Below are 24571 nucleotides of genomic sequence, written 5' to 3'. Positions count from 1 at the left end.
CAGGAGGAGAAGGGGACGACAGAGGATGAGAGGCTGGATGGCATCACCAACTCAGTGGATGTGAGTTTGAGTGAACTCCGGGATTTGGTGATGGACAGGGAGGCCTGGCGTGCTGCAATTCATGGGGTCACAAAGAGTCGGACGTGACTGAGCGACTGAACTGAACTGAAGGAGATTTTTAGAATGAATTCCTCTTTTCCTGTTCTATTTGTTTTCCATAACACTTAAACCCTTCTAACACGCTATATAATTTGCCTATGTGTTAGTCTTGTTTTTATCTGACAACTCTATACATGATGTATGCTTCAAGAGAGCAGGGATTTTCATCTGCTTTGTTCACTGCAGTCACAGTTATCTGGAAGAGTTCTTGGCCTATAGTAGGTACTCAGTGAAGTTTTTTGAGTGAATGAAGCGAACTGAGATAATGAATGACTGCTGCAGACCACCACCAACTGAAGTTCAGCTTATGGGGAAAAAATAAGAAGGTATAACCAGAGACTCCATAGGCTAGAATTTGTTGAGAGTGGTGTCATGGGAGCAAAAGGAGGAAAGAGTTTTTTTGGTATATTTGGGGAGAGGGAGTGTTGATATTTTTGTATTTTTCCTAACTTTATAGAGATACAAGTGATATATAACATTGTGTAAGTTTAAGCTGTACAGTGTGATGATTTGATACACATACGTATTGCAAAATGCTTACCACAATAAGATTAGTTAATATAATTTATAAACTCACATAATTACCTTTTTTGTGTATGTGGTGAGAACATTTAAGATGGGAATAAAGAGTTTTAGGGAAAAAGTGAAGTGGTCAATAAAGTCGAATGCTGCTGACAGTTTAGGCAGGGTAAGACTGAAAGTATGTGGTAAATTAGGGAATCAGGATATATCTTACAAGCAACAGTTTAGTCTTTGTATTTAGAATTAATAAAAACTGGAATTCATAGGTTGATTGTGAGTTAAATGTAAGTGATAACTCTGAAGAAATTTTTCTGTGAAATGGTTAGTAGTTCAGGATAGTTTTGCATAATATCAGACTTTGACTTTTCGTAGACTCAAGTCTTTTAGAGGTGTTGGCAAGGAGGAAAGTCAAATGATGAGTGCTAGAAGGAAATGGCAACCCACTCCAGTATTCTTGCCTGGGAAATCCTGTGGATAGAGGAGCCTGGTGGGCTGTAGTCCATGGGGTCACAAAAGAGTCAGACATGATGTAGCAACTAAACAACTTCTTCTAAGCAACTAAACAACTTCTGTATTTGGAAACTTGACTTTGCCTCTTCCATTGCCATAAAAGTAAAGTGAAAAGTGAGAGTCGCTCAGTCACGTCCAACTCTTTGAGACCCCATGGATAATAGCCTGCCAGTCTCCTCTGTCTGTGGAATTCTTCAGGCAAGAACACTGGAGTGGATAGCATTTCCCTTCTTCATGGGATCTTCCCAATCCAGAGATCAAACCCAGGTCTCCCGCATTGTAGGTAGATTCTTCACCATCTGAGCCACCAAGGAAGCCCAATATAAATTTCGAAAGGTCCCAAAGTCGAATATAAATGTAATAGGATTTTTCTGTAACTGTGCCAGGTAAAATATTTACACTGTTTGTTTTCCTGACAAGTAGCCCAGGAAAGTTTTTCTGACTTTTATTAAAGATTGTTAACAGATGTGTATCTAGGTTATATTTTTATTCCTTTCAAAGGAAAAATGTCTTCTAGGTAGTAGCTAAAGCACAACACAACACTCCACATGCCCTCTTGTTTCAGTGTATCCTACAAACTACACCGAAAGCTAGACACATTAATCAACACTAGAAAAGCCAAAAGAGCGGTATTCTCCATGACTGCTGTTGTGAATCCCTGCCAAAACTCATCATGAAATAGTATAAAAGACCAAGGGGCTAATAAGAAAGAGATGAGTTTCACTTCTGCCTCTGGCCCTGGGTAATACTGAGCCTTAACCTTTGCTTTTCTTTTTAGAATAAGGGTGTAAGATCTGGAAAATTTGAAGTTCTGTTATAAGCACTAATATTCCGTAAATCTTTGACCTTGTTCACCAAAGTGATATGAAAAATATATTCATTTTATTTCCCTTTACATAATTTGAAAGAACAAAATACTAACAAAATTTGTTAGTGATTTGTAAAATCATGGTTTAACTATCTCTTCTCTGATTAAATTTAGTTCATATTAAGTTCTAGACCCAAACTGATCTGTTTTTGTGCTTTCTTTATATAAGTTAAGAATGTATCTTGTCTTTTTTATTTTTGTTTTGAAGAATTTAGAGCTTAAGTACTTAATTATAAAAGTTCCATAGAAATTATATTGACTTGTTATTGTAGATTAATTTGGAGGGTTTGAAATGGTCACTGCAATCAAATACTGCCAAGCATTGAACTTTAAACTTGGTTTATTCCTCTGATATATATAATGCTCTGGTTGAAAAATAAATTCTGTCAGTTGAGTATAGTTATTTTGATGCTAAGCAACTGGCTTAATTTTTAAAATTTGACTTTTGGCATTACACCTGTTTTACATTTTGGGGGGAACTTTCATGCACAGCAATATGATGACTTTATTGCAATTTTTATTTTATGTCACTTGAAGGAGAAGAAAGGAAAAGAAAAATAGGAAAAAAATCTTTAATTTAGTTCCATATTGAACTAGATGCTTTGCAAGTATTGACTCACTGAGTTCTCACAGAACAGGTATCATTATCACCATTTTACATATGAAACATGAAGTAACTTGCCTAAAGTTTTTCACGAGTGTGAAAATTATCATTTGAATCTATGTTTGTTGTAATACAAAAGCCCTTCTTGTTTCACTTTTATCTTGTTCCTTTGTTATACTGCATTTCCTTTTGAATGTGGACTGATTCTTCAGAATTTTGAGGAAGTAATTCTTTGGAATGCAGCATATATAAACATAGATTTGTACTTGGGTGTTTCTCTTCAAATGCTAAAGAAGAATACCACTTTTCCGTTTCTGGCCTTGACACTTCAAATTGCTTTGTAGAATTTTATTTCTAGAAAGTGTATTTCTCATTCTACTTTAAAGACATCAATGAGATATATTTTAATATCACTGAAAGAATGCTAGGGGAAATGTTTACAAATCACAAAACCCGCAATTTCAGTGGAGCTTCTATTTAAATAATATTTAAAATGTTTGAAATAAACAACACTTATTTAAAAAAACCAGCTCCTAACATTTCTTAAATAAAATCTAAGGCTAACAAAATCCTTTTTTTTCCTTCTTATTTTAAATATCAACGAATGAAACAACAGACTTTCCCAGAGGAAAAGCCTCAGATAGGAATCACAGTTGGTTAATATCTTTATTGTTTATTTTCAATTCATGGTTTACTCGTCTATTTTTAACGTACATCCTGCTATTTTTCACACCTCATCTTTCTTGCAGTTTTTTATGGCTTTGCCAAAATGAATCTATACTTTGAGTTTGTTTTTGTTTTGTTTTTTTTAACAAGTTGCTCAGTCGTGTCTGACTCTTTGCGATCCCATGGACTACATAGTCCATGGAATTCTCCTGGCTAGAATACTGGAGTGGGTAGCCTTTCTCTTCTCCAGGGGATCTTCCCAACCCAGGGATTGAACCCAGGTCTCCCGCATTGCAGGCAGACTCTTTACCAGCTGAGCCACAAGGGAACAAATCAATTTATGTTCCATGTTGTGCCATAACCTGATTAAAAATGTTCAAAAGTATTATTTATAGAAAAAGTTTATTTTACTATTTATAGTGAAAGTTTAATCTTTTCTCTCATTTTTAGCATTAATACCTATTTCTAATTGTTTCTACATTTTAGGACCATTCTGTTTTAAAGGGATCAATGAGATATCTTTATATCATTGAAAACCTTTTAAATATTTAAGGCATAAAGGTTGGGATGCTAAGGAAAGAAATGTATTTTTTGAGATCTTTTCCTTTATCTAAGAAAGTGGTTGAATTAATTTCTTCTTTCATGATAAGGAAATATAGGACAAAAGTTATTTCTATACCAGGGAAGAATTATAGAGGCAGAGAAAACTACCCCAAACACTACTAGATGCTTGTTGTTTGGTCGTATTTCCTCTTGTGTGCTCACTGCTCCCACTTGGCACCTCTTGTTCCAGAAATGAGCAGTGATGTTAGCAAGGCTGCTGTTCACAGACTGCCCCTCAGGCTCAGCAATGTCAACCTGAGAAATATTAAGGCCTTTCAGATTTCCTGATTAACTCTTAGTTTTTCTTATTAGCTTCTAATTTGTTTAGGATTTCTGAAACATTAATAACCTTTCCATAAATGCTTTTGTTTGAAAAGAATGTACAACAAATAAGTTTTCTATAGTATCAATAACTTTTTCGTTAGAAGTATAAGCATTATATTATCCATAAGATTTGAGGATAGTTGCATATTTTAAGATCTAAATAGGATAGTTCCTGTAATGGCCATTTATTAATGAGCCAAGTATTTTATCTTTTTTAAAAAACTTTTAACTTTTGGCATCGAAAAGTTTTCATGCCATGAATTTAATTTCCTTTAAGTCAGCCACGTATATTTTTTCTAAGTAGCCTAAGCTCTAACTTGGGGTTTCTTGAGACTGAGAAACAAATTCCTCTCTTAATTTTGTTTTCAAACTGATCGTGTTCAACAATTCTGTAATGATACATTTCTTTATCTCATTAAGTCATGATTGAGCATTCATCTTTGGTAACTCACGAAGATTGGAACCTGTCAGCCTTCTTTTATTTATGTATGTGTATAGCCAAGATCATAATACCACATATTAATATCTGCTAGCTAAGAATGGTTGTCATTATAGTTATATGTGATTTACCTTTAAAATGAAAATGTTAGGGGGATTCACTACAAGATAAAATTTATGTTTTCCTTGCTATATGTTTAGACTATTTTTTTCCTTTTTTTTTGGACATTTAATCTTGAGTGAGAAACTGGTCCTACTTGAAATGTGAATGATCAGGAAAGTGGAAAACATGCCTTAGAATTCAGTTTGCTACAGGCATTCAGTTATCAAATAGATTTTTCTTTTGGTACATTTTAAAGATCAAATGAGCATTTTAAAAAAATAATTTATAGGGAAAATCATGCTGTACTTCATCACTTCTGAATGAAGTTTTAGATTTTATTAACAGTCTTTGACCTTTGTAAAACTAGGAACCCAAGCTCTTTCTAATCATGCCAGAAGCACTTTGAATTCTTAATTAAAATGCCAATTTTTATGCTTCAGTGCAGCAAAAATGGTCTTGGGTGGTTTTTTTAAATGATGTTTTCCAACAAGTACTTATATCTTACATCATTAAAAAATAGTTTTATTGAGGCCTAATTTACATTCTATAAAATTTATCCCCTTTAAGTTTAATGAGTTTTAATAAATTTAGATATAGCTATGCAATGATTTCTACAATCACACATTTTAGAAAATTTCCATCAATATAGATTTGTTTAAAACTGGATCCTGCTTACAATTAAAGAGGTTAATTTTTTTAACAGAGAACACAGATTAATTAATTGCATATATTTTGCTCTAATTAACATTATTTGAATTCTTAATGACTCCTTAAGTTTTAGTAAATTTTGTTGGAAAAATACACTGTTTTGAAATAGTAATAAGCAGTAGTGGAACACAGCACAAAATAGACTGTGATATATAGAATCATTTAGAAAACAATATGTTAAAACTCCTGGAAAAAGGGCTTCCCCTGTGGCTCATCTGGTAAAGAATCCGCCTGCAATGCAGGAAACCTGGGTTCAATCCCTGGGTTGGGAAGATCCCCTGGAGAAGGGAAAGGCTACCCACTCCAGTATTCTGGCCTGGAGAATTCCATGGACTGTATAGTCCATGAAGTCGCAAAGAGTCGGACACGACTGAGCCACTTCACTTTCACTGGAAAAAGAAAGGGTCATTAAATAAATGGAATTGGGGCACTTGATTAAGCCTTTCTAAAATAAATTATGATAGAGCACTACCTGTTCACTAAAGTAATTTTAGGTATATTATTTATTTAAGCGAGAAGCATTAGTTCATAATGAAACTGGAGAAAATATAGACAAAATGGTTTCTAGATGTAGACTTATTAAGTGTTTTAAAATGTGCAATTAAATGCAAAGAAATATACTGTTTGACTATATAATATTGAAAAATATGATTAAGTATAAGATAGATGACAAACTGGAAAAATACTTGTAGCAAACAGTTATGAGAAGTATAGGGTTAATGTGTACTATGTGAATATTACATTTAAATTAAAAAATGAAACACCAAAGTACAGTAGATGAGCCTATAGTAAACAATTTAAGAAAGAAGAGACAGGGATTCCTTGATGGTCCAGTGGTCAAGATTTTGTCTTCTAATGCAGGGGGTAAGGGCTTTATCCCTGGTCAGAGAGCTAAGATTTCTACATGTCTTGGGACCAAAAAATCAAAACATAAAACAGAAGAAATATTGCAACAAATCAAGACATTAAAAATAGTCCGCATTAAAAAGAAGAGGAAGAAACAAACTGCTAAGTTGTATAATATCAAGCAACAATTTCAAAGTACCTGAAGCAAAAACTTTCAGAACTAAAAGAAGAAATAGATAAATCCACAGTTACAATTGGATATTTCATCTTCTCTCTCAAAACAGAACATAACGATTAGAAGAACTAAATAACACTAGGTAACAAGATATAATTGACATTTTTAGAGCATTCATCCAACAAATGTATAATACAAATTCAAGTGTCCATGGAACATTCAGGAAGGTACACCACATCTGCATCATAAAACAAACTTCAATACATTCAAAATAATTTAAATCAGAATGTCTTATTTAACCAGAATGCAGTCAAATTAGAAATCAAACAACACACTTCTAGTAATCTATGGATAAAAGGAAGAAATCTCAAGGGAAATAAAAAGAAATATATTGAACAGAATGAAAACTATGATAAGTCACAATTTTTGTCAGTTCAGTTCAGTCGCTCATTTGTGTCCGACTCTTTGCGACCCCATGGACTGCAGTACACCAGGCCTCCCTGTCCATCACCAACTCCCAGAGTTTACTCAAACTCATGTCCATTGAGTCAGTGATGCCATCCAACCATCTCATTCTCTGTCATCCCCTTCCCTCCCTCCTTCAATCTTTCCCAGCATCAGGGTCTTTTCCAGTGAGTCAGTTCTTCGCATCAGGTGGCCAGAGTATTGGAGTTTCAGCTTCATCATCAGTCCTTCCAATGAATATTCAGGACTGATTTCCTTTAGGATGGACTGGTTGGATCTCCTAGCAGTCCAAGGGACTCTCAAGAGTCTTCTCCAACACCACAGGTCAAAAGCATCAGTTCTTCAGTGCTCAGCTTTCTTTATAGTCCAACTCTCACATCCATATATGACTGCTGGAAAAACCATAGCCTTGAGTAGATGGACCTTTGTTGGTAAAGTAGGTACAGTAATGTCTATGCTTTTTAATATGTTGTTTAGGTTGGTCATAACTTTTCTTCCAAGGAGCAAATGTCTTTTAATTTCATGGCTGCAGTCACTATCTGCAGTGATTTTGGAGCCCCCCAAAATAAAGTCTGTCACTGTTTCCACTGTTTCCCCTTCTATTTGCCGTGAAGTGATGGGCCAGATGCCATGACCTTAGTTTTCTGAAGGTTGAGTTTTAAGCCAACTTTTTCAGTCTCTTTCACTTTCATCAAGAGGCTCTTTAGTTCTTCCCTCACTTTCTGCCATAAAAGTGGTATCATCTGTGTATCTGAAGTTATTGTTATTTCTCCCAGCAGTCTTGATTCCAGCTTGTGCTTCATCCAGCCCAACATTTCTCATGATATGCTCTGCATATAAGGTTAAATAAGAAGGGTGACAATATTATAATTCAATTATAATAATACAGTTTTTATATATGACAGTATAATAATGCAATTTTTGTGGGACACAGCTGAAGAAGTTCTGAAAGGGAAATTTGTAAAAACTGCTTATATAAGAAGAAAGATCTCTAATTGCTATCTAAGCTCTCTTCTCAAGAAAATAGAAAAATCAACAGGCGTGGGTGTAAGGTTTCAGTTAAGCAAGATGAAAAAATTCTAGATACCTGGTATAGAACATTGTACCTATAGATAACAATACTGTCTTTAGCTGGACCTTTTTGTGATGCCAGTTGTCTTGCTGTTCACACCGTTTGTACTGTTCACTGAGCTTAGTGTAGATAAGGTAGGCACTAAGAGACTGGAAGAAGACTCGAGGAGCCATAGGAACTGCAGATGTGTTTATTCTCTCCTGGCTGGCATGACAGCCATAACACAGCCTCTCTCCTGCCTGACACAGCAGCCATAGCAATAGCCATAACATAACCATAATGTAGCCACAATGTAGCCATAAGATAATTTCATGTAACATACCCATGATGTCACTCCCGTGTAGCCCCAGTGCTGTAGTAGCCAGGGCTTTCGTGGTGAAGCTCATACAGGTGTACTGCACAAGGTAGCCCGTTGACCAACTGAGTACCTTGTGACATGTGTGTGCAGTACTATAAGTGATCTCAGCTGTTACATAACTGTGCGAAGCCACTGTTTACAGAACATGGGGCGAGGGGGTGAGAGAGACTGACTGGCGCCATATTCTTAATTTCCCCACACTGTCTTTTGCAGTTAAATTTTTAAGAGGTTAGATCTCATGTTAAGTATGCTTAAAAGAATTAAAATAGAAAATAAGCCCAAAGCAGCAGAAGGGAGCAAATAATAATGGTCAAAGAACTAAATGAATGAAAATGGAAACACAGTATGTTGAGAAGTCAATCAAATTTAAAAGGATAACAAGAAATACTGCAAATAACTCTTTATAAATACATTTGACAGCTTCGATGATATGACTCAGTTCCTTCAAAAACACAAACTACCTAAACCAGTTGGAAAATTATCAAGGAAATTAGATAGCTCTTAGATATAGATAATAAATACATAGGGAAAATACATATAACTTTGGGAAAATACCAATTAAATCTGTGATATGCTCCTCAATAGCTATTAGAATGGCCAAAATAGGTAAGTGAAAAATACGATTTTTAAAACTATAACTAATAAAGAGCCTCTCATATGGATCCCTATGACAATGGGATGTGCTTGAGTTCTAGAGTTTTTCTATAAGAGAGACATTCAGATTGTAACCAGGAAGCAGTTTTACATAAATTGCCTTAAGAGTTATCCAAAGCACTGAAGTTCTAGTTAATCTGACTAGATTTTTACCCCCGGATCTTTTCTTTTTGTGTTCTTGTTTTCTCTAAACTGGGCTTCCCGTATAATCTCTGGTCCCATAAAAACCTAATTGGCATTCATAGATAAGAAAGAGGATAAAGAATAATGGAAGTAAAAGTCACTTAGTTGTGTCTGACTCTTTGCGACCCCATGGACTATAAAGTCCATGGAATTCTCCAGGCCAGAATACTGGAGTGGGTAGCCTTTCCCTTCTCCAGGGGATCTTCCCAACCCAGGGATTGAACCCAGGTCTCCCACATTGCAGGAGGATTCTTTACCAGCTGAGCCACAAGGGATGGCCACTGTAAATTCATTTGGTGGCAAAACACTTGCTTGGGAAGACTGCTGTTGTCTGTAACATTCTTGAAAATATAAACCAGGTTCAGTTCAGTTCAGTTGTTCAGTCGTGTCCGACTCTTTGCGATCCCATGAATCGCAGCACGCCAGGCCTCCCTGTCCATCACCAACTCCTGGAGTTCACTCAGACTCGTGTCCATCGAGTCAGTGATGCCATCCAGCTGTCTTATCCTCTGTCGTCCCCTTCTCCTCCTACCCCCAATCCCTCCCAGCATCAAAGTCATTTCCAATGAGTCAACTCTTCACATGAGGTGGCCAAAGTACTGGAGTTTCAGCCTTAGCATCATTCCTTCCAAAGAACACCCAGGACTGATCTCCTTTAGGATGGACTGGTTGGATCTCCCTGCAGTCCAGGGGACTCTCAGGAGTCTTCTCCAACACCACAGTTCAAAAGCATCAATTCTTCGGCACTCAGCCTTCTTCACAGTCCACCTCTTACATCCATATATGACCACAAGAAAAACCATAGCCCTTGACTAGACGGACCTTAGTCGGCAAAGTAATGTCTCTGCTTTTGAATATGCTATCTAGGTTGGTCATAACTTTTCTTCCAAAGAGACAGTGTCTTTTAATTTCATGGCTGCAATCACCATCTGCAGTGATTTTGGAGCCCCCAAAAATAAAGTCTGACGCTGTTTCCACTGTTCCCCTATCTATTTCCCATGAAGTGATGGGACCGGATGCCATGATCTTCGTTTTCTGATTGTTGAGCTTTAAGCCAACTTTTTCACGCCTCTTTTACTTTCATCAAGAGGCTTTTGAATTCCTCTTCACTTTCTCCCATAAGAGTGGTGTCATCTGCATATCTGAGATTATGGATATTTCTCCTGGCAATCTTGATTGCTGCTTGTGTTTCTTCCAGCCCAGCATTTCTCATGATGTACTCTGCATATAAGTTAAATAAGCAGGGTGACAGTATACAGTCTTGACGCACTCCTTTTCCTATTTGGATCCAGTCTATTGTTCCATGTCCAGTTCTAACTATTGCTTCCTGACCTGCATACAGATTTCTCAAGAGGCAGGTCAGGTGGTCTGGTATTCCCATCTCTTTCAGAATTTTCCACAGTTTATGGTGATCCACACAGTCAAAGGCTTTTGCATAGTCAATAAAGCAGAAATAGATGTTTTTCTGGAACTCTCTTGCTTTTTCCATGATCCAACGGATGTTGGCAATTTGATCTCTGGTTCCTCTGCCTTTCTAAAACCAGCTTGAACATCAGGGAGTTCACGGTTCACGTATTGCTGAAGCCTGGCTTGGAGAATTTTGAGCATTACTTTACTAGCATCTGAGATGAGTGCAATTGTGTGGTAGTTTGAGCATTCTTTGGCATTGCCTTTCTTTGGGATGGGAATGAAAACTGACCTTTTCCAGTCCTGTGGCCACTGCTGAGTTTTCCAAATTTGCTGGCATATTGAGTGCAGCCCTTTCACAGCATCATCTTTCAGGACTTGAAATAGCTCAACTGGAATTCCATCACCTCCACTAGCTTTGTTTGTAGTGATGCTTTCTAAGGCCCACTTGACTTCACATTCCAAGATGTCTGGCTCTAGATGAGTGATCACACCATCATGATTATCTTGGTCATGAAGATCTTTTTTGTCCTTTGATCCCTGTCTCCCGTACAGTGTCACGAACTTCATTCCATAGTTCATCAGGCACTCTATCTATCAGATCTAGGCCCTTAAATCTATTTCTCACTTCCACTGTATAATGACAAGGGATTTGATTTAGGTCATACCTGAATGGTATAGCTGTTTTCCCTACTTTCTTCAATTTAAGTCTGAATTTGGCAATAAGGAGTTCATGATCTGAGCCACAGTCAGCTCCTGGTCATGTTTTTGTTGACTGTATAGAGCTTCTCCATCTTTGGCTGCAAAGAATATAATCAATCTGATTTCGGTGTTGACCATCTGGTGATGTCCATATGTAGAGTCTTCTCTTGTGTTGTTGGAAGAGGGTGTTTGCTATGACCAGTGCATTTTCTTGGCAAAACTCTGTTAGTCTTTGCCCTGCTTCATTCCGCATTCCAAGGCCAAATTTGCCTGTTACTCCAGGTGTTTCTTGACTTCCTACTTTTGCATTCCAGTCCCCTGTAATGAAAAGGACATCTTTTTTGGGTGTTAGTTCTAAAAGGTCTTGTAGGTCTTCATAGAACTGTTCAACTTCAACTTCTTCAGCGTTACTGGTTGGGGCATAGACTTGGATTACTGCCATATTGAATGGTTTGCCTTGGAAACGAACAAAGATCATTCTGTCGTTTTTGAGATTGCATCCAAGTACTGCATTTCGGACTCTTTTGTTGACCATGATGGCTACTCCATTTCTTCTGAGGGATTCCTGCTCACAGTAATAGATACAATGGTCATCTGAGTTAAATTCCCCCATTCCAGTCCATTTTGGTTCGCTGATTCCTAGAATGTCGACATTCACTCTTGCCATCTCTTGTTTGACCACTTCCAGTTTGCCTTGATTCATGGACCTGACATTCCAGGTTCCTATGCAATATTGCTCTTTACAGCATCAGACCTTGCTTCTATCACCAGTCACATCCACAGCTGGGCATTGTTTTTGCTTTGGCTCCATCCCTTCATTCTTTCTGGAGTTATTTCTCCACTGATCTCCAGTAGCATATTGGGCACCTACTGACCTGGGGAGTTCCTCTTTCAATATCCTATCATTTTGCCTTTTCATACTGTTCATGGGGTTCTCAAGGCAAGAATACTGAAGTGGTTTGCCATTCCCTTCTCCAGTGGACCACATTCTGTCAGGCCTCTCCACCATGACCCGCCCGTCTTGGGTGGCCCCGCAGGCATGGCTTAGCTTCATTGAGTTAGACAAGGCTGTGGTCCTAGTGTGATTAGATTGACTAGTTTTCTGTGATTATGGTTTCAGTGTGTCTGCCCTCTGATGCCCTCTTGCAACGCCTACCATCTTACTTAGGTTTCTCTTACCTTGGGCGTGGGATATCTCTTCACGGCCCTCCAGCAAAGCCTTGTACGAATATATATTATTTGTATGCCAAACTGTTTGATAAAGGATGTGAAGTGACAGAAGCCATTAGTTTAGTACAAGTGAAAAGCTACTCAAACTCACAGCAGTTGGTATATCAGTGTTTACCTCTGGGGTGTGGAATCTGGGAGTCAGCCTTCTTCTGTTTGAATACTAGCTTCACTGCTTACTAGTTTTCACTTAAGCTTGCTGTACCTCAGGTGTCTCATATGTAGAATGGGTGTAAATAATAGTGTCTTGGAAAAGGAAATAGCAACCCACTCCAGTATTCCTGGGAAATCCCATGAACAGAGGACCCTTGTGGGCTACAGTCCATGGGGTCCCAAAGAGTCGAACATGACTTAGTGACTAAGCAAACAACAATAATAGTGCCTATAAGAGTTGTAACAATTATTTAGTACATGTAAAGCAGTTAGAAGAGTAACTGGCACATAGTAAGTCCTCAGTAAGTGATAGCTGTCATGAGACTAAGCTCTAGATTGTGACTATTTCTAGATGATACTGGAATCAACAATGTTAGCTTCATTTGAAAATAACCCAAAATGTCTTTGCTTAAGTATGCCGTTTTTTTGTTTTATTTTAGATGTAGTAAAGAGCCTTTGTGAGTACCAGAGAACTTTTAAGTATTAAGAACTAAAAAAGAGAGAGTAGTATAATGGAAAGCAAGCATTGTTTCTTGTATTTAATTCTCTTCCAAGCATTTCTCTAAAATTTTTTTTCCTTAAGTACCTTCTGAATATTTTTATCACTATGTAATCTTAAGAACAATTCATTTCACATTATTCAAAACCTTATTTTACACAGTTGTATTTGGAGACCTTTCGAAAGCTGTTCCAATTAATCACAGTTTTCCTTTTCCCTTTATAGATCACCATTTGCTGCTGTCACAGACTATTCAGTTACAAGGAATAATGTCATACAGCTCTGCTTGGAATTAACAACAATCGTGCAACAGGTATTAACTGGCAAAATTTCCTCAAAATTAAAATTTCCTTAATTTATTAGTATCATATTCTTTTTAATATAAATTTATTTATTTTAATTGGAGGCTAATTACTTTATAATATTGTACTGGTTTTGCCTATTTAGCAAGCGTTTATAAAATACTGATTTGGGATTTTTCTCATTCAAAGGCAAATGGTTCATTAGAAATCAAATACATAATTCATTGGACAACTGTGCATATAATAGCCCAGTAAACAAGGGTTTTATTTATCAGTAGATGTAAAAGTAACCTGAACCTCTAGAGACAGTATTATATCAATAATAATTGAGGCTGTTAGTCTTACACTTTTAGTGGGGATGAATAAACTATATTGGCTTTCACAAAATTAAATTGCCCCATTTGGATAGCAATCTGAGACTTTTGCTCTAAGATGCCATTAGTTCCTTATTAATACAACTAACTACAGTTTTATTTATATAGGTATACATAATAAATATACATAATAGCCTTTAATTATACTTACCATTTAAGTGATCTGTTTACATGACCCAGTTTTTTTACTTTGAATATTATTTAAACCAGGGACCACCAAATTAAATGTGTCCAGGAGTGCAGCAGCTTATACAAATATCCTGTCACAAGATATGAAGAAATGGTAGAGGAAGGAATTGACTAGTACATATACTGCAAAAATCTGTTTAAATCTAGCAAAACATACCTGAGAGGTGTAAGGCCAGCACGCACCACTCTGTAGAAGCCTGATGTCAACATAATGCTGCTGCTACTTTCTCATTATTTGTTAACCTATCCAGTGATGCAGAAATAGGTAAAGCAGGATAAAATGTGATGATACAGAAGATTATTGAGGAAATTAATGATTTAACTTATCCTTCTACTCCCTGTGTTTATTACCAAGGATAATTAAGAATTTCCTATATTGCCTACATTTTCTCAAATAAGAAATTTTATCAGTACAAATTTTAATGTTTCAAGTATATTTTCTGTTGTACTATATAGATTTTATTAGCGCCATTTCTCTGAAACTGCAGGTCTATAGAAAGGAGAGTTAAGTTTGTGACTTTTAATTGTGGAATATAAGAGACATTCATCATTCTGTCATAGCAGTAAGAAAGTCAGTAACTCATTGCTATTAGTCACAGACATTGATGAAGATGATAAATATTTTATGAGCTTTGAAATACTATTGTACATGTCTTCATATTTGATATCAGTGAATTTTATTTCTGAATGTCAAAGATTTCTGGATAATAGGGAGGAGAGTGGCATTTGAGGGTGAGAGTCAGCAAATGTTTACTGTGAAAGGCCAAATAGTATTTAAGATTTTGGAGGCTTTATGATATAGGCTATATGGTGTTTGATCCAACTGCTCAGTTCTGCTGTTAGTCTGCAAAAGCAGCCACAGACAGTGTGTATGTGAAATAAATGGGCATAGCTGTGCGCCAATAAAACTTGTGTTACAAAAACATGCAGCAGGTTAAATTCAACCCTGGGCCACAGTTTGCTGACTTGTGTTCTAGAGCTGTGCTAGTCCAGTGTGTCCAGCGTGGTTCATGGACTAGTGGCATTATCACAAAGAAACTTGTTAGAAATTCAGATTCTTGGCACACACTCCCAAATTTACTGTGGGGAATGCCCAGGAATCTGAATGTTTACTAGTTTTTCAGGTGATTCTGGTTCTCATACACTGTTCTAGGGCATAGGAATGAAAAAGCAGCAGTATAGTCTATGGATAATTTTTCCTGTAGTTCTGTATTATCAGTGACATTGCTTCAAAAAAATGTTTTCTAAAGTGACTTTTAAAGCCATTAAACTTGACCAGAGACTTGAGATATGGATAGCAGACTATTAGTTTCTTCTCTTTTACTATGAAAACAATTTTCTCTGCTTTAAGGGTACTTGCTATACAGTATTTCTATGATAATCGTTCATAGTATATTGGGTATGCGTTAGGAGTAATCTATATGCGAATAATCCTTGTTTTGCATTTTATGTATATAATTATATACATATAATAATTTGCAAATGATTATTGTCTGCTACATGACAAGATCTGTGATAATCATATTATATGTATTTCTTAGTGTTTTCATTTATGCATGAGACCCAAGACAATTCAAATACTGTGGAATTAAATGGGAGAATTAAGAGTTTTTTTTTAACTTTTATACATGAGAAACTCATAATTATTGTCAGTTCTTTGAGAATGCAGTCCATCTAATGTCACCTTCTAAAATAGTGTAATTTCCATGCATACTTATGACAGAAAGTGGGTGTTTTTAATTTCTTATATCTCTTTTAAACATCTGAATCTAGATAGCCAGTTTAAGGTTAACTTTTGAGTAACTGGCCCATTGTTGCCTTGTAAACAAAGACTGCAATTCTTCTAAATGGCAACTTTGAAAAGTTTTCTTGAAAATATTGAAGGAGAATCAGGTGTATTCATTTTCACTGAATTCATTCATACCTAATTTTTTCCTATATTAAAATAATCTTATGTTATTAGATTTAAACAAACTCATCTTTTAAAAAGTTACATTTCTTTTAACATTACCTATGAAGTCAAAAATGGACAGTTTTATATGTTTAGAATTCACAGGTTCTAGAACATAATTTTGTCACAATAACCTTCAGATGTTACATTCAGAATGGCTGAAATGATTTTCAGTGACTTAAAATTTCCTGTAGAGGCATGTCCAGGGGTGGAAGTGCAGTTTGTGTAGAATATGACTAACCCACCCATTCCGCTATTTTAAGAACCTACCATCTAAGTAACAAGTGATGCAGTTCTCATTTCCAGAATGTATGAACACCTGCTATACACATCTACTTCATAGAAAACATATGCCATTCTGATATTGCCCTCAGAGGCTTGCTCATGCTCACAACAGGACCTTTTAACAGCTACACTATTTGGCTCAACGTTCTCTTTAGGAAGCTTACTTCAAGGCATAATGGGTTTGAGTTTTGCTATTTACAGATCAGGAAACATTAGGTAGAATAGAGAGAGATGTTTTTACAGCTTGAACTTTAAGTACATTTTGTCTTGAACAAATGCAGAATTACTGAAATTATCCCCAAATAATTGAAATACTCCAAGTATACTGAGGACATAGAGGGACTTGCTGTACCCTCCACCCACTGTACACTGTTTTGAAGAGGATGCCTTGCCCTTCTTAGGACATTTTGCCCTGATATAACCCATTTATTTATTTATTTTTTAAAGTTCAGTAGCTCATAACGTTTGTCATTGTTCCTTCTATCTCACCCTCATTTCCCGATCACATGTCCTGTTCCACATGTCACTTTTAAAATGTTTCCAAACAGAAAGTTCTCTGTACATGAATGTTCTTGGTTCTTTCCTTGCCTACCCCATCCCAGTATGTACCTGACTTGATGTCATAATTCATCTACTTTAACTCTTTTCTGTTGTACCTTAAAGGAAATATTAGACGTAAATATTTCTTAATAAAGCACATCTTCATGACATTCTGGTTTAATCTACTTACAAGTATAGAATGGATCACGTTCAGACTAGTCATCCTAAAGCCCTGCTCAGATTCTGTCTTTTTCAGCAGTTTTCCCCTAATCTCCAAACTGGTTACAAATTCCTCTCTTCGGAATTCAAAGGACTCCGAGTATGGTTCTAACATAATTTTGATTTTATTCTCTAATTCTCCTTTGTATCTTAATTGTACTCTAGTTCATGTGGATGAGTTATTGTTGGTAAAATAGATCTTGTAGCTTCATCTTTTTATGTTTTGAGGCCGCCTCAGAACATTCCCCATATATCTTTTTATCTCTGCCTACCAAAATCATGTCCCATCCTTTAAGGCTTCTAGGGAATACCACCTCATTTGTGAAATTTTTACCATTTCTCATAATTGTTTATATTCCCCCTACTTTGACCATTTATATTTAATATAATAACTGATGTGGTTGGGATTAAATTAAATATACCACCCTGCTGTTTGTCTTCTTTGTCTCCAGTCTGGTCTTTGTTCTTTTTTCTGCATTGATTATCTTATATGATTCCATTTTGTCCTTTTTATTAATTTCTCAGATCTAATTCTTTGTTGTGTGGGCAAAGATGGAAATTTCTTACTTTACATGCATTTTATATCTTGTCAGTTATATTCTGCTGTGACTCATACTTACCTTTCTTCCCTTAGATTGTTATCTCCTTGAAGACAGGAACAATGTGTGCTCATTACTTAGTTGTTAACATAAATTGACCTGAGCCCCAGTTATCTTATATGGTTTAGCAGTGCTCATTTATGCTCTACCAGAAAAGTCTAGAATTAAATGCTTGAATTATTATTCATTTTTATTTCACCTCTTGTGTAAAAACCTGCAGTTCTATCTCTGCTACTCATATTAAGAACCCCAGAGATATCCAGAGATACCCATCACTTTGCATCTCAGTTTATTCATTACTTAAAATTACTGATCCTCATAACCATTTTCCAGTGCTAGAATGAACGTGAACAAAACTTCAGAAACACCATATGCTTTTATATAATGCTAGCAAAACATATTTTTAGAGGAAACTTAATTATAGTCATGAAATAAATGTTTATAAATCATCCCTTAAATAATCTACTGTTTTCTTCTGTTATGTGATGACTTATCTTTGATACAAGGTCTTTCTGGGCTCTCTTGTCTGTTAAAGGATTATAATTAAAATAATGAAATAAAACAGTTAATTGTTTGCTTCTTGATGATAAAAATATGGGTAATTCTAATTTATTTAGACTACTTTTTTGTCTTTTTCAAATTTTCTAAAACAAATTTGAGTTAGAAAAATATGAAAAGAATGCTATGTACATTGAAGAAATACTGCTTAAGTTTGATAGAAGAGCACAGCATAGATGAATACTTATTATATTTTGAAATAAATTTTGTAGTTTACAAACAGTCAGTGTCCATCTAATGGTCTCATTCAGCCATTAAATACACAGTAAACATTGCATTCACTTGGACTTGTATGCAGTATCTAAAGACTGAATTAAACTTAAGCTGGCAGTAAAAGAGGCCAATTTGAATAAGCAAAGTGTAGATTAAAAAAAATATCTAGGGCATGCATTTATTACTAGGCTTTCAAGAAATCTCATCTGAACAGTTATGATGATAGTTATGCTTTGAAATATGCTGTACTTCAAATTATTTTTCACTCAACTTTAATTATTTTTATTCCCTTTGCAGCAAGATGAGATGATCAATATCTAAAAATAAACTGTCACAAATAGATTTTTTTCCCTTCTTAACACAAAGGGGTGTACTGTAAAGTAAGTGGAAAGTGCCTTTTGATATTAGCTACTTGTATTTTAAGTAATGCAAACAATAAAGGAGAAAGATACATTTCTTTTAACAAGTTCTGTTTGGAAGAATTTATTTAATCTTACTATATCTGTTTTTCTTATTTCCAGTTGTGATGGGTTTAGACCGTTATAGTTGAAGTCTTTAAAAGAGATTCTTCCCCCAGCACCTCTTTCCCACATAAGACTGATTATAATAACACATTTGAGAAAAAAGGGAAACTGGTTTTAAAATCTTAAATGGAAAGAATTCTTACAAAGAACTGAAGCTGCAGATATTTAGAGCACTGTTAGCACCTGAAACAGAAAAGTGAGACAGGTACCCACGCACTTCTCAGCACTGAAATACTTGCCATGATGCCTACTCTAATGGGTATCAGCTTAACCTAAAATTATTCTATCTAAAAATTTTTCCAGTTCAAACACAAAAAAATGATTAATTAGATTGTCATATAGTTAAGAAATGGTCATAAAAGTATCAGTTTGCAAGATTCAACTTTGATGGAACTTAGAATACTTGGGGCAAGGGACAGAGGGTGGGAATGATGAGTCCTGGGAGACTTGAGGCTTAGCCCCATTGTTTCATGCATATACATATGCATAAGTATTTTGAAAATGGTCTTTTTCACTTACTATTGTGCGATAATTTTTTAAAAATTTTATGCACAGTTATTAGGTTTTCTGTCCTTTAAAAATGTTTATAAGATAGTAATACTTGTTAGTTTAAAAAATACAGAAAACCTTAAAGAATAGTTACTGCCATGTCAATTTAAGCACCAGAAGCAACTGTGCCACTGCTATGGTCTTTCCTATAATAAGTGTAGATGACACCACCCTTATGGCAGAAAGTGAAGAGGAACTAAAAAGCCTCCTGATGAAAGTGAAAGAGGAGAGTGAAAAAGTTGGCCTAAAGCTCAACATTCAGAAAACGAAGATCATGGCATCTGGTCCCATCACTTCATAGGAAATAGATGGGGAAACAGTGGAAACAGTGTCAGACTTTATTTTTGGGGGCTCCAAAATCACTGCGGACGGTGACTGCAGCCATGAAATTAAAAGACTTACTCCTTGGAAAGAAAGTTATGACCAACCTAGATAGCATATTGAAAAGCAGAGACATTACTTTGCCAACAAAGGTCCGTCTAGTCAAGGCTATGGTTTTTCCAGTAGTCATGTATGGATGTGAGAGTTGAACTGTGAAGAAAGCTGGGCGCCGAAGAATTGATGCTTTTGAACTGTGGTGTTGGAGAAGACTCTTGAGAGTCCCTTGGACTGCAAGGAGATCCAACCAGTCCATTCTGAAGGAGATCAGCCCTGGGTGTTCTTTGGAAGGACTGATGCTAATGCTGAAACTCCAGTACTTTGGCCACCTCATGAGAAGAGTTGACTCATTGGAAAAGACTCTGATGCTGGGAGGGATTGGGGACAGGAGGAGAAGGGGACGACAGAGAATGAGATGGCTGGATGGCATCACTGACTCGATGGACGTGAGTCTGAGTGAACTCCAGGAGTTGGTGATAGACATGGAGGCCTGGCGTGCTGCGATTCATGGGGTCGCAAAGAGTCACACACGACTGAGCGACTGAACTGATAATAAGTGTCTTTTAATTAAGTTGTTATTCTGACTTTCTGCCAGTTCATTTGTTTGGTATTTTCCCCCATATTTACCTATCTAATTCATTTTCTTTTTTTTCTAAATCTTCATTCAAGAAAATGGAAAAATCATCTTCAGAAGTCAACATTAGTAATATTTCTTTTTGATGGACATCTTCCTCTAAATTATGTGTGTATACTCTCTAATCAATTTTGTTACCTTTACATTGTTTTAAATACAAATCCGTAAACTACTTATGAATTCTTCTAAAGTATACATTTTTAAATAAAGATGTATGTGAATATATTGAGTATATAATCCTTTCTGAAAAGAATGCATGCTTGAATTTAATCTAACTTGTTTTATCTTAATCCAGTTGCTATTTACTCAAGGTAAATTCCCAGGAGAAAATAAGAGCCTTTTAAGGACTTAATTGAATTGGTATTTATGGTTTAAATTGTTAGGGCATGTATTTGTAAATACTAAAAAAACTTAAAAGATTATGGAATTTTGTAAAAATAGGCTTAGAAGTGATTTTTAATGTTTTATTAAGGTTATACAAAAAAATTTGGCCTGTAAGTTTATTGACAATAGCTATCATGTTTAACTTCATTATATTTTATCCATATGAGTATTACCTCCTTTACCTTCCTAGTTGACCTTTTATATTATTTACTCTTTTATTTTATGGCAAAATAGTATAGTGGGCTTTGACATAAAGTAGATATGAATTCTGGAGAATGCAATGGCACCCCACTCCAGTACTCTTGCCTGGAAAATCCCATGGACGGAGGGGCCTGGAAGGCTGCAGCCCATGGGGTTGCTGAGGGTCGGACACGACTGAGTGACTTCACTTTCACTTTTCACTTTCATGCATTGGAGAAGGCAATGGCAACCCTCTCCAGTGTTCTTGCCTGGAGAATCCCAGGGACTGGGGTGCCTGGTGGGCTGCCGTCTATGGGGTCGTGAAGAGTCGGACACGACTGAAGTGACTTAGCAGCAGCAGCAGATATGAATTCATCATGGCTCTGCTTTTTACAAACAGTATGAACTTTAGCAAATTACTTCATATCATAATTTTGTCTTCATCTATAAGGTGGATCACTTTGTTGGATTATTATAGGTGAATTTCGGTGAATATTGGAAATTGATCTAGTTCATGATCTGGCATTTTAGTGGGAGCTTAATAAACAGCAATTTTAGTTATCTTGTATAGCAAAAGATCTTTGGAAACCCTCAAGTCAGTTTGTTGTTTCACACAAAATTTAAAGGAGTGTTTCTCTGCTTACTTTTGGTATTGAGTGGCAATGAAGAAAGACCTGGTTCTGAAATGAGTGATTTTTTTTTTTTTTATAGGGGTGATAAGTTTTATTGTTAGTCTTAACATTATACATTCCCATTTAAAGTCTTCTTTATACGTAAAATGAGTGATTTTTTTAAAAAAGGATTTTGGTTTAATTTCAGATGTTTTTTAGCATTTAAGGCGATTGATAACTATGCTTCATATTCTGAATGATATTATGAAATGTCCATGTTCAAATGGAATACAGAAATTAATTTTGATTATTTGTGAATTTGCCCTCCCTATCCACATATTCAAGTAACCTAGAGTTGAAAATAGAAAATTCAAAACAGGTAAAGGTAAAAGGCTAGTGTATAATAGTAAGTTATACAGAGTTTGTGTTCTAAAAGGGATATCAAGATTCAAGTAGTAGTGAGTACATGTATACTGGGGTAGGCAGGCTACATATTTTATGGTTCATGTAGTAAGTATTAAACCATATGAAAGCTCAGCCAAGGTAGACTATCATTCATCTCAAACATGGCTTTCAATATTATTTTTGCTGTATTCTAAGGGTTAGTGGTTAAGCCTTCTTGAAACAGACATTCTAGGTGACCTGAAAACTGGACTTGGCTCTTGGGATTTGAAACTGGGACATTTCAGACCAAAAACCAGGACAAACTTTATATGTAATTTTTAAACAATATGAATTGCATTACTTAGCATACCTGTTAAAGGCAATATGAAAGATGATTCTTTTTTATTTTATATTTAAGGAATATATTTTAGTTCATTATTCACTCCTTTAAGTTTTCTTCAGTTGTTTTAGCTGACAATGAGAAGCAAACCATTATCTTTTTAAACTTTTCTTTATGATCTTAATATATAATAAATCAGATAGTAGATAATACAACTATTAAGCATAGTACCCAGATAGCTTGAGGAATGTTTTTCCTGAAAACAAATATGAAACCAAAAATTTATAAAATTTGCAAAGCTGAGATTATATTCTATGTATGTGCCTGTATCCCTTTAAGGCCTGGAATATAACATTATAATCAGAATAGATATAAATTCTTGATGTTTAAAAAATGATTATTGATAGCTGCAAATTTTCTGAAGGCTCAGAACAAAAAGTAAATAAGTGATGAAATTATTACGTGCTAATAAGACTTTAGGAAAGTACTATTTAGAATATTGGACATAATTTTTATTCTTCCAGCTTTCTGACACTTTGTAAAAAAAAAAAAACTTTAAAACATATAAAATGAAATAGATTGTTTTTACAGGTTTATTTTACAAACCTAGACTGTGTTGCATATTATCTGAGCGTCTTACCAAGATACTTTTAAAGATGTAGATATTCAATAGTATCATCATTAATAATATCAGAAGAAATGGATGCTTGGTGCCATTAGTATACTAATCAAATTCTTTTAGGTAGTAAATAACAAGATACTATTTTTCAGACATTTGTTTTCTCACTATTATATTTTAAAATTTATGTTATATATACCCACAAAACCAATACAATATTGTAAAGTAATTAGCCTGCAATTAAAATAATTAAACTTAAATTTAAAAACCTAAAGAAATTCATGTCATATATATGTTGTGAGGCATAAAGATAAATACTCTTAAATTGGCCATTTAATAGCTATAACATTCCCAATATTGTCTTAGTTATAATTGTGCTCTTCTCGTTACCCTGCCTCGTCTAAGGGTGTTTATTATTTCTTTTTTTTTTTCTGTAATTTCATACAGTTTATAAACATTTCATTTAGTTAAGCTTGACTTTGAGCTTTGTACAAATAGTATCACTTTGCATATTACTTTTTTATTTGATAGTGTATTCTGAACTAATTCATGTTTTGTTTAGTGACTGTAGTTCTTTCACTTTCAATACATATAATACTTAATTATATGTATATACTTCAGTGTTTATTCATTTTCCTGACCGTGAATATTTGAATATATACTTACATTTAACTATGTATGTAGGAGGATAATTGCTGGATTATACAGTATACACATGCTCATCTTTAGAAATGTACCACATCCTTTTCTCAAAGTTTTATTGCTTATTTATGTAATATACTTTAATTGCCTTCCTATTTTCTGAATTACTACATTTTGTCATACTGTCATCTTATACAGTTCACCTTTCAAGAGGCTTTTAAAATATTCTCCCAAAGAAGATAGAACATTTAGCATTATTGCTCTGTTATATATAAGGAAATAGAAAAGGGGATTACACGATTCTTAACCCTTTTAAGTGGCCAGGTTTTCAGAAGAGAATCCTTGGTGTGCTCCCATTTGTAATCTACTGTGGTGATTCTTTTTAAAGAATCAAGCCAAATGTAATACTAATTCATTTAAGAAAAGATTTGCTGTAAGAGACTTGGTAAAGGCAACTTTTCTGCTTTTTTGCACCTGAGTGTCTCCAGTGCCAGGCAAATAAATGTTGAAAAAATGAAAAGATTCATTTTCTCTTTAAAATTTCACCGAAAAATGGGTTACAGGATTTTAAATGTAATCACTGTAACTAGTTCTGAGGCTGATGAAAACCTGAGAAAGAACTAAACAAAATGCTGGTTTCTTTTTTCAAAATTGATAAAATCCAGGTATGTCATGTTTATTACAGATATAGACCTTAATATTTTAAGACTGACTGTGGTGAACAGTATGGAGATTACTTAAAAATCTAGGAATAATACTACCATATGATCCCACAGCCCTACCACTGGGCATATACCCTGAGAAAACCATAATTCAAAAAGATACACGTACCCCAGTGTTCATAGCAGCA

At 35.2% G+C, this 24571-nt stretch overlaps 1 protein-coding gene across 4 annotated transcripts in view; it reads left to right on the top strand.

The window, feature by feature from the left end:
* CNKSR2 (connector enhancer of kinase suppressor of Ras 2) overlaps window positions 1–24571 on the top strand; it is a 281248-nt gene that overhangs the window by 75055 nt on the left and 181622 nt on the right. For all 4 annotated transcript variants that reach the window (XM_068962234.1, XM_068962233.1, XM_068962231.1 and 1 more), the window contains exon 4: window positions 13472–13559. In XM_068962234.1, coding sequence (XP_068818335.1) covers window positions 13472–13559 — 88 coding nt within the window. The remainder of the gene's footprint in view (window positions 1–13471; window positions 13560–24571) is intronic.

Source organism: Capricornis sumatraensis, chromosome X (assembly GCF_032405125.1).
Source record: "Capricornis sumatraensis isolate serow.1 chromosome X, serow.2, whole genome shotgun sequence".
NCBI lineage: Eukaryota > Metazoa > Chordata > Mammalia > Artiodactyla > Bovidae > Capricornis > Capricornis sumatraensis.
The sequence above is the reverse complement of the archived record's forward strand: the minus strand, read 5'-3'. Positions and strand labels throughout refer to the sequence as shown.